General features: G+C 44.6%; 1 protein-coding gene across 3 annotated transcripts in view; it reads left to right on the forward strand.

Moving 5' to 3' along the window:
* The window catches only part of LOC119161165 (acyl-CoA Delta-9 desaturase), a 167,186-nt gene extending 152,731 nt beyond the window's left edge, over positions 1–14,455 (forward strand). For all 3 annotated transcript variants that reach the window (XM_037413517.2, XM_037413518.2, XM_037413519.2), the window contains 2 exons: positions 8,411–8,616; positions 11,655–14,455. In XM_037413517.2, the coding sequence (XP_037269414.1) occupies positions 8,411–8,616; positions 11,655–12,108 (660 nt within the window). In that variant the 3' untranslated portion in view covers positions 12,109–14,455. The remainder of the gene's footprint in view (positions 1–8,410; positions 8,617–11,654) is intronic.
* The last annotated feature ends 1,001 nt before the right edge of the window (positions 14,456–15,456 follow it).

A 15,456-nucleotide genomic window follows, 5' to 3' on the forward strand; every position in this document is an offset into this window, starting at 1 on the left:
GGCGCCGTCTCGAAGTGCGGTTGCACGTCTACGCTGAATATCCCGCTCGGAAGAAGCCTCGATAACAGAATAAAATTGACTGCATTCCCGTGGATACAGCTAGGGCCTTCCCTACCCGAAGGACGCGAAATATGTTTTACTTTTTCGCGGGAGGCAAAAACTGTGATAACTTTCCGCTAGCATATGCTGATAATCAGCTGTACCGATCCCCGCCCGTCCACCTCCTTGTTATTGATGCTGTAAAGCCGGGCGTACCCTGCTTTCTTCTTATTTTGTTCTATTTTTACGTAACATAGCATGTTTGGGAGGCTCGGTGAAATCGGCAAAAAGACGTGCCGAGCCGCTATCTCACCCCTAGAAATGAACGCAGTAACAATAATAACAGCGCAGGGCTCATGCGAGCTCTTGAAATCCATGAAAACCCCTGAGTTTGAAAAGTTCGTTTTCAAGGCCTTGAAAGTGCTGGAATGTTCACAAATCCTTCAATTTAGTTTCTTTTAATTAGCATTGTCGCACATTTCACAGCGCACTATTTGTGATGCCGTAAATGTAGCAGGTGGCATATGTTATGTGCCCATCACAAAAGAACTGGGAACATCATTAGCTTCTTCTGCACGGTATTAACGCCGTGCAGTTCTTGAAACTCGGAAAATGAAGCAGCAGCACGATGAGAAACAGAAAAAAAAAATGTTGCATTGATGAGGAAAACGAAATGCTTACAAAATGAAAAAGAAACTAGAAGCTTCTATTAAGGAATTAACAGCCACAACATACTCATATGAATATAAGGCAGAGACAGTGACTTGACGTGCATCATCAAGTCAATCAGCCTCGGGATGAGTGCCCACACCAAGTAGCACGAGACAGTGGATGTTGATATGAAAACTCAGAAAAAGCAACAAGGCGTTGCGTATTTACTGTTCCTTAGTCGTTCCCTCTGAATAAAAGTTTGCAACTTCTGTCATATACAGAAATTGATTATCTATGCAACTTTAAAAGCCATGACTAAAGTTTTCTAGAAAGAGAACGTCACTGAACCCATATTTTGGACTTCTGCTCCAGTGATGTCACCATTCTTCGATGAACTCTAGTTATTTCAAGCCTTTATCCTCCCCTCGCCACGTTTTAGAAGGGTTATTGACAGGGAAGGTGGTTCTTGAAAATTCGCACATGCAGCCTTGAAAGTCCCTGAAAACCCTCGAATTTCGGTCATGTAAACGAGCGTGAACCACGAAAGCGGGTGGTGCGGGGCATGACGATAGTTATAGCGCGAGAACAAAACGACGACACAGAGACAAGAAGGACACGAAAGACACGAGCGCTCGTGTCTTTCGTGTCCTTCTTGTCTCTGTGTCGTCGTTTTGTTCTCGCGCTATAACTATCGTCATGCCATACCAACTAGCCCAAGCTGCCACACTTCTAAGGTGCGGGGCAGTTTGGCACCAACTTGTAGCTAACGCGATGACCGCGCCCCCTGCACTGTGCGTAGACGTTGTGGCGCGATCTGCACGTTGGGAACGTCGACGGCAATGCGGCCGTTCCTCTCGCCCAAGAAGAGCCAAAGCCTGGTGCGTGGAATGTAGGTCACCTGTGTGGCCGCTCTCTCTCACTCCTCACCCTTCCGCTGCCCCTCTCGCCCCACGCGAGTGAATGACCCAAGTCGGCATTGACCTTGCGCCAGCGACTCTTCCTCTCCTCTCTCGCAGTTTTTTTTTTTTTTTTTTCATCTTGCTGCCCGAGCAGTGTTGCTGATTGCGCAACATTGGCGCTAAAGCTCCGGGCGGCATTTAGGCGCTGAAATGTGGCGCCACTGCGAGCGGCCATTATGCTGCTACAAGATAGTCTGACGAGAAGGGGCTGAACACGACGCGAGTGTGGGTGGCCCTGCGAACACGGGAGTGATTTGCCTGCACTTGGAGACGGTATACTACACTGGCCTCCGTAACTTTCCCCATCTCACTTTGGGTATCTAGCCACGTATTGCTTAAAAGATTGCACTGAGGGACATGTCATGGGTGCCTATAAAACACCCCGACGATGGAAAGCAAAGGGAGGTAAAAAGGTCTGTCGGCATCGCTTGAATTACTTTGCACGTTCTCTTATCAGGAAGACACGTACTAAAGCGATGATCGCCCTACAGTTTTCGTAATAGTAATTAGAAATTCAACGATGACTGACTGGGCGGGATGATTTTCCGATGTTATTTTGCCTCTTGGGGAAACGTCAAACGTCATCATGGCGCAGTAGTTGGACATTTATTTACATTAAATAACTTTCTACTAGAAATTCGACGATTGCATTCAACAGACAGTGCTTTTATGTAACCACGTCAAGTTCAATGAATAACTCACAGAGCCCGCACTTATATCAATGCCCCCATTGGGCATGCGCAACATGTAGACTTCGTTGGCTCTGCTGACGACACGGCCACTTGAACTCCGCATGGGCAAATAGAGACTCGAATAGGAGTTAGTTCGCCAAAAGAGCCCTGGCTATTACGGTTCCCTGAGTGATCGAGAAGAGTGTTCCGCTGGCGCAATCATTGTTATGACAATTATTATGTACAAGTAGGGGAGAACGTAAGTGGGGAATGTCTTCAACAAAAGGGGCACGTTGAAATTCAGCAATTGAGTCCTCGAGGTGGGTTTTAGCTGTGTGCATGAATGTTGTTCGATCGATGATCTTCATGACAAAACGATGACGGAATAAATGATTCCCGACAGCACTCGGCCTGTGGCTGAACATTTAGCTGATTGCAATGACCTGTTCAGTGTTAGTGACCTAATGAAAAATTTTCCCTTTGAGCAGGCGCTGACACTTCGCAACGAGGTTGTAAAAGTGAAAGAGCCGAAGTCGGCAAATAGGAGGTAACGTTCATGACCGGGGCAGCATGTGTGCCCACGAGAGAACACAACGACTACGATGCCTGCACACGGTGTCGAAAGCAAACCTCGTCTCGCACACAGGAAATGGCAGTACAGTAGAAAGAACGGTACAGTTGCTGCCGCAAGCGCATTTTGAGCTTGTATTGTGGGACTGTCGCACTGATTTAACAGGTGAACAAGATCGCAACTGTCACTGGACAAGTTGGCGCATGATCCATCAGCCAACTTGCATTGACGAAAGGCTTAACTATTAGCTTGCATTGTACTATCAACGTTCAATGAAACCCGAACAGCGGCATCCCTTTCGCCACGCTATACGCACCCGGCAATGCAGTTTACGAGAACTGATGGTAGCGCCAGAACACGCAGCCTTGCGAGTAGGCGCAGCAAAACCGAGTCTCCCAATACCTAGCCTATCGAGTAGACGCAGCCAAACCGGACTTGCTCGTGGATATTTTTTTCTTTTCTAGTTCTTAGCAGGGGGGTCACGGCTGATAATTTAAGCGCCCAGGAAGCGTTCTTTGAAAACGCTCCAAAAAGCGCATTGACTCATCAGCGTATCAATGTGTTCAGTGAGAGTTTCATTTTCTCGGTATCCCTGTCGGTCGGTACCAACAATGCTGAGGCGGCCCAAAAGGCTTCGTCGTGCCCTCTGGTACACCGTCGGATGCCTATAGTGTGCGCCGTCCACTTATCCTTCCAAACAGGCACAGATTATATATGCGGAAAGCTGCCGAACGGGATGCGCGCGCCTGTCAATCGCGATAGATGGACAGCGCGCACTGTATTATTGCAATGGCTTGCTGCTGTTCGGGTTTCATTTGACGCTGGCTGTACAATTCGAGCCGGATTGTTGCGAATGTACCTGTTGCTGGAATTGAACGTCCCAAAACCACCAAATGATTTTATGGGAGACGCCGCAGTGGAGGGCTCCGTAAATTTCGATCATCTGGGGTGCTTAAAGGGATACTGAAAAAAATTTTTATCACCAAGATATTCAGTCAAATTCAAAGACTGGGCCCTGAAATCGATAGAGACCATTTTCACTCCAGGCATAAACTACGGCAAAATAATGAATTTATTGCGTTTTTCACAAGATGACGCGTTAGCAGCCACAGCGTGAGAGAAGGTGACGTTTGGTGACGTCACACACAACCGGAACGGATGAGTCAGCGATGCCAGCCATCACCCGCGTCTTTCGAGTCGCTTAACTCTCAGTTCGGTTCCTAAAACCGGCAAGAACCGGAACAGCAGCGAAAATGGTGGTAGGGGTTGAAAGAAGAAGGCACCTGATTTCTGCAGCCCGGTTGGGAGCGCCGCGCAGCGCCTTGCTTCCAACCGGAGCAAAGCATCAGTGCTGTTGTGGAAGGGAAAGAGCGTGATAAGAGATGTGAAGAAAAGGAAGGGGAGGACAAGAACACGTGCATCCTGCATGCTCCTCGGTCAGTGTGACGTCACGGCTTGTGCTCGCCAGCAGCCGTCGCGTGCTCACAATCCATCCAAAATACAACCAACTGTTCAAAAATACGAGAAGTGAACTCCGTTCATCGATTGATATATATGTAGGATTTAACGTCCCCAAACCATTATAAGATTATGAGAGACGCCGTAGTGGAGGGCTCCGGAAATTTAGACCACCTGGGGTTCTTTAACATGCACCCAAATCTGAGCACACAGGCCTCAAGCACTTTCACTTCCATCGAAAATGCTGCCGCCGCAGCCGGGATTCGATCCCGAGACCTGCAGTTCATAGAGGTTGCAAATGTTCGCAATAAGTAATTCACGTTGTTTCACAGACCAGGCTTTTCACACCTGCTACTATAGCAATGGCTTTTGTTTGATAGCCAAGCCCGGTTCACCACAGCAAAAGATGACAGTACAGTTCGTTTTGCATAGGCACGAACATAAAGCCTATCCTGCATACTCGCGAATAACAGAGCATGTCTGCTGGCTGCGTAACAATAAGTATTATAAATAAATGGTTAATTTTGCTGCAAGTAGTCGCCAAGACGCTGTGTTCACCATGGCAATGAATGATTACATGAAAAAAGAAAAGCTAGAGGAAAAGCGGTTAGGTTAGGTTATGCAGAAAAAAAAAAGACATGCTGGAAACCAGCGTTTGTTTCTCAGTACCCACAGTGATAAATACTACTGAACGACGGCTACACCAGCAGTATGTCCCATTTTCCTATACTTTTCGCAACCTTATGAGCCTTAAACAATAAATGCATTAGGGATTTTCTTGTGCCCTAAGTAACGCCGTATTAATGACCTGATAGGTCTCGTCCACAGTCGATGCCTGCGTCAGCTTGCAGTTTGGTTAATCGTCCGCTCATTCTACTATACAACCACTGAATAATCAAGGAAAGGTAGCTACAAGGTTTGATTTTTGCAGCCTTGCAATAACTCATTCTCTCATTTTCTCTTTATCCTAGTTTTCTTTCTTTCATTTTGTCTGTTTTGCCTTCGCTCGTTCCTTTCGTTTTCTTTTTTCTTATTACTTAGCATAGTACACGGCAGTAACTGCAGTAAGTCTTCTAAGATAGCATTATCATTTATCAGGAGCAGCTCAGTTGGCGAAAAAAGCTGAAGCAGATTTTTGGCTTCACAGCGCTATCTCAAAAATGTGCGTCTGGGCACGTACTTTCGGCAGCAACTTGCCGAAGAACGCTTAAAGAGTTCGGGAACTTGTTGAGGTTAATATGCCGTACGCTGTGAGAAACATTCACAGGAGGGTGCTGTACATTTCCTTGGTGTCACCTCTCAAAAGACCGCTTCTCTTCATTGCAACTTTTTTTTCCTCGTAAGAGTCAACCGCGCTATCGCCTCAGGGTTCACGTTACCGAACGCGCGTGGCTGTTGTCCTTCGCAGTGTTCTCACGGCTCCGTGTTCTTTGCTGGCCTTGGGAAGCTAAAGCCGGGAGTGGTGCGGCACTACTCCATTATACTGATCCCTGCAATCACGAACACCTAACGCACGCGAAAAACACGTCACGCCTTTTGTTTTCTCCTCCGCTGTACACAGCAGCTAACAGCTTCGCTGACGCCACGACAAGTTGTAGGTGGTGAAAAACAAGCAGGTCGGCAGACATGCACAATGCAGAAATCGAACACGCTGCAAGAAATATTCGTATATCAACAAACAAACGAGGAAAGAGTAAAACAAACTCAGAAACTGTGTGCGAGGCATATTTCGTATCGATATATTTTTTTTGGTTTGTGACTTGTCTTTTATACGGCTTTATTACATGATTTGTAAGCTCATTTATGTTATCACCCTTGCAGCACGGACAATTTTTTTGCTTTGTTTTTATCGTATCGCTTTCTTTACGCGTTGGGTAGTGAACTAACCTCAGTGCTATTCTTTCGCCGCGCGCCCATACTCTCTCCAGCTGTGTCTCGTTAAATAATCACGCTTGACGAGAATCCGGTTTCAGCCATAGAATATTCTCCCTATCATGCCCATGAAGTATGACGACTCGTGAAGCGATCGAGATCGTGGTAGTTAGATTCACTGCCAGATGGCAAGGTGAAAAGTAGCCGTGGCTTTCATTTTCAAGTGTGGTTTTCGTATGAGGGGAAACAATTACAGTTAAGGGGGAGCTATCAGTTTCGCCGTGGGGAAAAGTTTCATGGCAGTGTAACTGACACGCGTATGATCAGAACAAGAAGAGACCACTGCAACGTGTTCCGATTTCTTTTTCGCACTGAGATGCATTCCTCTGTCGTGCCCCTTTTCTTTGTCGTTCTCACGGGTAGCGAAGGGCTGATACCGAAAGCCGGACTTTCTCTGGATCCTCGTGCAACGTGTTTGCGGCCGAGAAGTCGGGTTTTCCTACGCGTGCTTAGACTGTTTTCATGGAAGTTATCGTGGAGCGTTCTTACGACTTCAGTCGAGCGCAAAGAACATAAGACCCAAAGAAAAGAGTGACAGGCACGCCATTCAGCAAGGAAAAAAAAATCACGTGTTCCGAGGCACTAATGGAACATTTAAGGTTCTGTGCAGGGTCCATCACAATTGTGAAGCGCTGTAAAGAAGTTCCTCGAGCGTTAAGGGAAAACAAAATTGTGAAGTGGCTGACGCAGAAAAGCTAAGAAAGCCGTCGTTGCTTGTAACCACACACACACCACACACAAATAAAAAAATTAAAATAACGCGATGTTTTTGACACGTTAGCTAAGACCAGTGATGAGTTCTTCTACGGAAAAGCGAAAACTCGCTGCTTCTGTTCTTGCAAATGAAACTCATTTGTCGACAAACAGATGATCTTTTGTTTGTTTGTTTTTTTTTGCCAAAGGAGAACTTATCCTGTCTGAGTGGAGAAACAGCCACTCAGAAAGGAGACACGCACTACAGGTGTTGATACTTTAATAGACATATTAAGGGTGTTTGGATGTCGCATGGCTAACAGGCCGGAGTTTAAGGGTAAGTTAGAATCATAGCAAATAAATTCGATGTGCTTGTTTAAAGAGTTATCATTCCAAGCAAAACTGACTTCGCCTGTGAATAGAATACAAAAAAAGTGCGACAGATAACGTTTATTCTCGTGCTCAGGTATTTCTATGTACTGACGAAGACAGACAGATTGAGTGAGTGGGTGCATTTTCACAATAAAAATATGAGACGGCGCTTAACACACTGAACGAATAAAAAAGGTGACGCACATGGCAATGAACACGAAGCCCTGAGCGTAAAACAATGTTTTACATGCTTTATTTTTTTTATCATAAATGTCTATGTACTATACCAGCTGGACAGGGACGCTGCAAGCTTCTCAACGATGTCATTCCTTGCCGTGCTTCTTATTAAGCTCACTATCAGTTTAGCTAGATTGTTTTAAAATATGCAAGCCATAGAATAACAAAGCACCTTTTACGGTACATATAATTTTAAAGAGCGAGTCTTTTCTGACGGCATTCATGCTCCGTACGTACCTCGGTTCTGGACAGTGCAAAAGTGGAGCTCATGACCGAATATTAAACAGGCCTCACCTGATATGACGAAGAGGGCAGATCTGGCAGTTTATGGAAATTGTTGGTGGCGTTGGTCAGCTTCCACTCATGTAGAATGGAAGTGTCATGCCCGAGCCACAACGGTTACTCTTCTTCTGGAAGAGCCACTAAGCTCTCTCCTTTAAACGCAGCACCTATTGCACGGGCAAAAAAAAGTAGGAAGTTGCATGTGGCTGTTTTTTTTATTTTATGCTAAAAATTACTACATACACACAGTAAGAGGACGGAAAGCAATCAATTATTGCTTCCAGTAATAATGAATTGCTTCAGCCCAGTGACAGTATTTCATTCCTCTCGCAATTCGACAGTGTGTCAGAGGGGTGAAAGCATGGCCTCTTATGGTTGGTTACTGCTTAAGTGGCTCAAGAAGCATTAGGTATACCCAAATAGGCAAGCCAAGTGTTTGGGTTGCGTCTTCAATATTTGTTCGGTATTGTGTTAAGTGGCTCAGCTCGTGACTATACTGAACCAAGCACGCCCGTTCATATTTTGTGTTCTTCCTTCGCTTTCAGAACGACCTGTACGAGTGGACGCGTGACCACCGGGTGCACCACAAGTTTTCGGAGAGCAATGCCGACCCTCACAACGTGAACCGGGGCTTCTTTTTCGCGCACGTGGGCTGGCTCATGTGCAAGAAGCACCCGGACGTGATGCGCAAGGGCAAGGCTGTGGACTGCTCGGACCTGCTCAAGGACCCCGTCATTAGGTTCCAAAAGGCGTACGTATGCAGCCTCACTCGTCGCTTTTTCACACACAAGTGTCATTACTATTGAACTCGAAGAACAGCGGGTCGCAAGCGGTGTAAACAAAAACAGGAAATAGTGTAGAGAAAAAACACGGGCGCTTGATGCGTTCGTACGACCCCGACTCCACGACGCGTAATAGTGCGGTAAGACATTAGACCTGAGCGCGCAACGTGATCGTAGACGCACACCACAGGCGCGAAGTCGAATGCGTTACTGAGTCAGTGTTTTGCAGCCTGATGTGCATTTCGTAGGCAGATTACGTGTTTGTGTAACTTGTTTGCATCGTTCTTGCTGCACGTGCTAGAAGATGAAAAGTCTAAAAACTTACTAATGATGTTACTTAGTATCTCATACTATGCGACGAAAATTGAGCTGGTTGGCATACATTCGTCTTTAGTTGGAACAGTAATAACATATCCGTGGATGAAAATTTTAAAAATACCCAGGACGAGCCTTTGCCCGGTGTATTTCCTGATTTTCATCCTGGTATATGTTAGTGCTGCACCAACTGAAAGATGACTGTAGGTCATGTACGCCTTTTGTGGTGATTTTTTTTTCGTTTGCATTAAGGCAACTGTGTAGAGTATAATTGATTTTTACCCCCTTAAAAGTAAAAAAACAACTATCTGAGTAACATATCTGCTTCTGCCTATGCACAGCGTATTCAGAGACACTAGAGCATTTGGTTTTGTGGTGGTGGGATCTCCTATGGATGATATGCCCCTTTGAAGGACTCTATAGATTCTTACCTACAATGGGGAAATAGGTGCAGAGTCATACATGCAGGCAACAACAGAGGCGTATGAAACACGACATTAAGCACATTTTCTTACAAGCGGACATTTGATACGATCTTGCGAAATGCATCTGCTGGAACAGTTCTGACCTCCTAGTGAGCTTTGACAGCATGTGCACACTTGCATGGTCCGCTGCAACAGCACTGGTCGGTCGGACGCTATGTCGGGATGTGCCTCCTTATAGTTATATTATGCTATGTACACTGATCCATATTAAAGCTTCGTAAAATGGTCTAACGGGACCCCGATACACAATCACAATCACTAACTATAACTTGATACTCACATTTACTCAACCAGCTTCTCCAAAAACTGTGTCATACACACTTGCACAACAACGTACTGTACTTAACTCATCACCTATGCAAGCTTGTATGTCACAAGAAAACATTAAGAACAGCGAAGCAGTAGACTCATTTCAAGATACGTGGACAAATATGCAGCTTATCACTTTTATAGCTATAGAAACAATGGTAATGAGAACTTACAGACAATTATGCCAAGGAAAATATAGGGGAGAATATCACAATCAGAAATGCTTTTATTTTCCAACGAAATTGTTGGAAGTCCTTCAGGCGAAAAGCTGCATAGTACAGCTTGAATGTGCCTGAAGGCCCTCACATGGCAGCAGTAACACTAAAACCAACATAAATAAAGATGTCTAGCATATATCCAAATATAATACACTATTTTAATTGAAACTAGGAATTTGCAACATGTTGAATAACCCTAGTGATTTCCTGCAAACACATGTTACTTAAAAATAACATTGAAATGTAATACATATGTGAGAAGAGATGTGACAATACATTGTGATACATCAGAAACAATAGTATTTACAACACTAAGAAAAGCACTGCGATAAATATGACTGATGCACAATATGATGATACTTTGTGTATTGAAACACTGAGTGCGAAGTAGATAATACAACAGAAAATGAGGAAATGTAATAACGATGTCTTTTGTATGTTCATTCCGATTTACAAAAGTATTCTCTAATTTGTTTGCGAGTCAAAGTATTCTATCTGAAGTCAATATTTGTAATGCAAATGAGAAGAAGAAAAGTTGATGACAAGATAACTTGCCGTGGGCAGGAACTGAACCTGTGACCTTCGAATAACGCACCCGGTGCTTCGAATCAGGCATTCCTACCCACGGCAAATTATCTTTTCATCCACTTTTATTTCTTTATATATACAATACTATTGCCTCTAATATCACCCACACTTTCCTTGCCATAATTGTCTGTCAGTTATAATTATTATTGTATTAAAAAAAGAAACAAGCCCTCAAGTATACCCTTCTTCCGTCATAGACGTAGAGAAATTTATAATAAAGACACCACGTTTCCCACGTGTGAACAGTAATAAAGCAATTCTGTTATACCGCAACGGTTATTTGACAATACTCGCAAATACAATCATCCCCCTTTATAAGAGACACTGATATAAGAAACAAATGGGTATAAGAAAATACCAGTTGGTAAGAAAATGCATACGAAGTACCCTGAATTAAGAGACATCTCATATAAAAGACGAAAATCGCTGTCCGGAGCATGCCTCTTATGAAGGGCTTTAACTGTGTTGCCATGCTCAAGTGGAGCGCTTGCTGACATTGACGTAAACATAATACCTTACTTACATGGGCACGCTAACCTGAAATAAAATGTATAACTTTTAAAAAGTCATGCCATAGTGAAGTTCTGAGCCTTCTTAAACGGGTTCCCCCATTTTGTAACCTTTGTTCGGAGGAATCATGGTTAGCGGTATAACCGCAGTCAGGTTTTCCGTGCAATCGGATGAAAATTTGGTTCTCAGGAGCTCAAGGTAGTACATCGCAACTGAGGTTAGGGAGCCCATCTAACTACTACTTGATATAACACTACTTGATGAAACGCCACCGCCATGTTAGATATTCGATATTCACTCCCGATTTAGAAGAGTGCTTCTTTTTTCAGGGCTTGGGACCTGCATCAACGCAGGGCGTTGTAGTATTCATGGCCACATATTGGTCATAGGTTATGTTGTACTTCGTAGCTCTGCAAGTTTGCAGTTTATTGCAGAAACGTGTTGAGTGACTGATTATACACCCGTTCAGGGAACATAGACGAAATAACTCCAGAACGTCGATGCTAGCACAACTACATTTTCAACCCGTTGTCTCACAGTTTCCTCTACGAATCACTGCTTCTCGCTTTCTCATTCAAACAGGTACTACGTACCTCTGACTACGTTCTTCTGCTTCTACCTGTCGACCGTGCTGCCGCACCACCTGTTCGGCGAGAGCTACTGGGTGGGCTTCTTTGTCGCCACCATGCTGCGCTACGTGATCTCGCTAAACTTCACCTGGCTCGTGAACAGCGCGGCCCACCTCTGGGGCAACCGACCTTACGACAAGAACATTTCGCCAGCCGAGAACCGCTTCGTCTCGTGGGCTGCCATCGGCGAAGGCTTCCACAACTACCACCACACGTTCCCCTGGGACTACTCGACCAGCGAGCTCGGGTGGAAGCTCAACTTCACCACGTTCTTCATCGACACCATGGCCAAGCTCGGGCTCGCCTACGACCTGAAGACGGTGCCTAAGGACGTAGTCGAGAAGAGGAAAGCCCGGACGGGCGATCACAGCTACGACTACATGAACGGGCACAAGCAGCACCACTGACGACGAGCCGATGTGCGCTTGGTCAGCCGGCCGAGCCCGCGTGAAAACGTTTGCGCGTTTGCCGCGTTGGTACGCGGGTTGCCATGATATACTGTTCTCGCATCGCGGTTGCTGTTTTTTTTCCGGCTGGTACTGCAACCTTGTTCGTCGACACAGAGCATCATCGGTAGCGACAAGACCTATGTCTACTGGAGTGCCTACATACACTCGTCAAGAGGAACGTGCTGCACCACTTATGATATTTTGTTTGCATTCATTTCCGTCGTTAGCCCTTAGATTATAGCGATGAACAGCGAAGCCCCAGCTGCATGCTGTCTTCTATGCATGAATCAGATATGCTGTGATGATGTGGTTGCTGTTATTAACTGGAGTCAGAGGGGAACTGGAGTCAGAGGGGAACTTGTATCATGTCCACAAGACGGTAGCATTGAAAGGTTTCTGAGAGGAGTGAGCTATTTATAAAAAAAGAAAGGACAGGCGGACGCAATTTATGAAAGTCAAAGGGGAGAAACACGATCGGAACCAATGACGCTTCTGCCTTATGAACTGACAACAAGTGAGAACAGCATTGAGAGAAGAGGTTGCATAGGTATTCAAACTTTGATGGAACGATTATCTTGCAGGATCAAAAACGTCCAACACTGATACCACCTGAACGCTTTGAGCACCATGCAATATGCTTGAGCACTACACCGTGATAACTAAGCATAGAAGACAGCGTGCTTAGGCAAATTATTTTTATTTGTTTGTGCATTTGTGTACGTGCTTATCTAAACGTCGAGTAGTGCTTGTGCCGATGGCAAAGGGTATGCAACTGTTCATTCTTGCTCAAAACTTCATGAACAAATGAAAGGACATGATTAATGTCCTCAATCTCACCTTTTTGAAAAACAGTAAAAGCTCTTTAATTGGAACTCGAAGAAGACTACATAATTATTTGAATTAAGCCGAGTTTGAATTAGTGGGCGGGCGATAGAAAGAACAGGCATCGTGCCACACTGCGCTGACAGAACCTAAAGTAGCCACCTCTGGACTTGTTATCGTGACTTAGGCGCTACCTTGTGTGTGGTAGGTGGTTTCATGAATCAGGTTCATGGACAACAACAAGAAAAAAAAAAGATTGATCTGTCAGTGATATGCCAGTAAGAAGCACCCATGTGAACAGTAAGCCAATAATGTCGAACTTTATTAAAACAAGCGTGCACAAATAAAAAGAATTCAGTAATTTGGATTTGCTTGTGGTTTTGTCACGACCTCATGAGCATCGTTTTCAGGTTGGGTCCACAGAGTAAGAATTATCCTGTGCAGAAAAAAGTTGCTGTTGTGTTGTTTTGCATCTCTAGTAAATTTGGTTTGGTTTGGTGTGGTTTTGCAACACATTGTGATCACTCAAGGCCTGCTTCTGCGAACAGCGATGAAAACCAGTGGCTCCCAGTTCGAATTAACTATTGTGGATACGAACACGTTCAAATTATCGGGAGTTTTTTTCCATATATATACACAAGTCTGAACCAATACCAGGGATTCAGTTCAAATTAACTAAATTTAAATTAACAGAGTTTGAACTAACGAGCTTTTACTGTAAAACCACACATACACACATGCGTGCACACGCATGCATGCCCACAAGTACAGGCACAATTTAAACAGAAATATATATCTGAACTTCTGATACTGTATTACGTCCTTGTTTACGAGTGCTAGCAATTCAAGGCACATTTGTTTGGCTATAAACTCCGCTAGCTATGCTTTTCTCGTTCTGTCTTTCGGCACATTACTCCGCTCATTCCTATCGCCAAGCTTATTCTATTACGTGTAGCATGACGTATACCTTCTTATCCTCTAGTTGCGTAAATAGGCACACCAGGAAATTGAATAGGTAACAATGCGTGCGTAACCGTTAAACTCCTCCAAAATTGTGAGGTAAGTGTCTTCTATATGCAGAACTAGAATAATGGCGCTTAGACTAGCATTTATAACGTGCAGCCCAAACTCACAATTTTCCTGTTGTTCACGCTTTGTTGTTCGCCTTGTTAGCAGCTCTAGTTATGTTCTCCTTTATTCCTTCGCTCGCTCAGCCTGGCGCTTGTTATTATCAGCGTTTCCCTCTTATTGTTGGGCAACGTTCTCTGAAAACGTGCGCAGCACTATCGCGTGTTGTAAATACAGTTGATGCGTGATTTACTGAACCAAGATCATATGTTTGTACATACCGAAAGTGTATAAGAGCGGAGAAATAGTTTGAATTTTTGACTGTGCCTTGACGGGCTTGAATGTGTAAAGAAAGCTTGACAGGGCGCTGAGCTGCTCACGTAAAGCCGAGGTCTGAATAAAGAGATAACATTCAGTCGTGTGTCGTTTCTTTGGCCTTCACAGATGAGACGAACCTCGAACAACATAGCTGAAAGTTGATCGAGATTTGTCGTTCTATAAGGTCGTATTGAACACTTACGCATGCATTTACACGTATTTAGTACAGTGCACAGGTACTTCGGATATGTTATATTGTGGCATAGAGACCTGCGATCAGACAGATGCACGTAACTAGCGGAAATTAAACTATAGAATTACAGCAAGTATACTCTCTATTCAATGCTAGGGATTTTGCCTGATATAACTTGTTTGGTCTAGCGGAAGAGGTGTAAAGCTCTTGAGTTATGTTTCCGTGTGTCTCTTTACCGCTTCTTAGTTGCGATGTGCTGAAAAAAAGAAAAAGCAAAAAAGTGTTATTGCAAAACTGTTCTGACCTTTATGATTTGCTTCATTATTTGTTACCTTTGATTGATTGATATGTGAGCTTTACCGTCGCAAAACTACCATATGATTTTGAGAGACACCATAGTAGAGGGCTCCGGAAATGTCCATCACCTGGGGTTCTTTAACGTGCACCCAAATCTGAGCACATGAGCCTACAGCATTTTCACCGCCATCGAAAATACAGCCACCGCCGCCGGGATTCAATCCCGCGACCTGCGGGTCAGCAACCGAGTACCTAAGCCACTAGACCACCATGTCAGGGCTATTTGTCACCTTTACATCAGTAACCAAAAGCTGGTGGAACAAGAAAAGCAGGCTAGTGCACTAAAGACGCCTGATGCTACTACCAATCTATGACATATTCGGACAATGATTGTATGGTTACGGCCGCTGGATGAAAGAGTGAACTCTTTCATCCAGCGGCCGTGGTGTGGTAGTCAGTGTCGACGGTCAACTAATATTAATGCTCGTAGGAATGCATGAACGCTTACACCTGCGTCCATGCATTTAGCCTCGCGTTACTAAATTAGTTTGTCTCTATCTTTTTTAGCCTTTTTTGCCCACCTTTCACACGTCAAAATTTGATGCGAT

The sequence above is a fragment of the Rhipicephalus microplus genome, chromosome X, assembly GCF_043290135.1.
Source record: "Rhipicephalus microplus isolate Deutch F79 chromosome X, USDA_Rmic, whole genome shotgun sequence".
Taxonomy (NCBI): domain Eukaryota; kingdom Metazoa; phylum Arthropoda; class Arachnida; order Ixodida; family Ixodidae; genus Rhipicephalus; species Rhipicephalus microplus.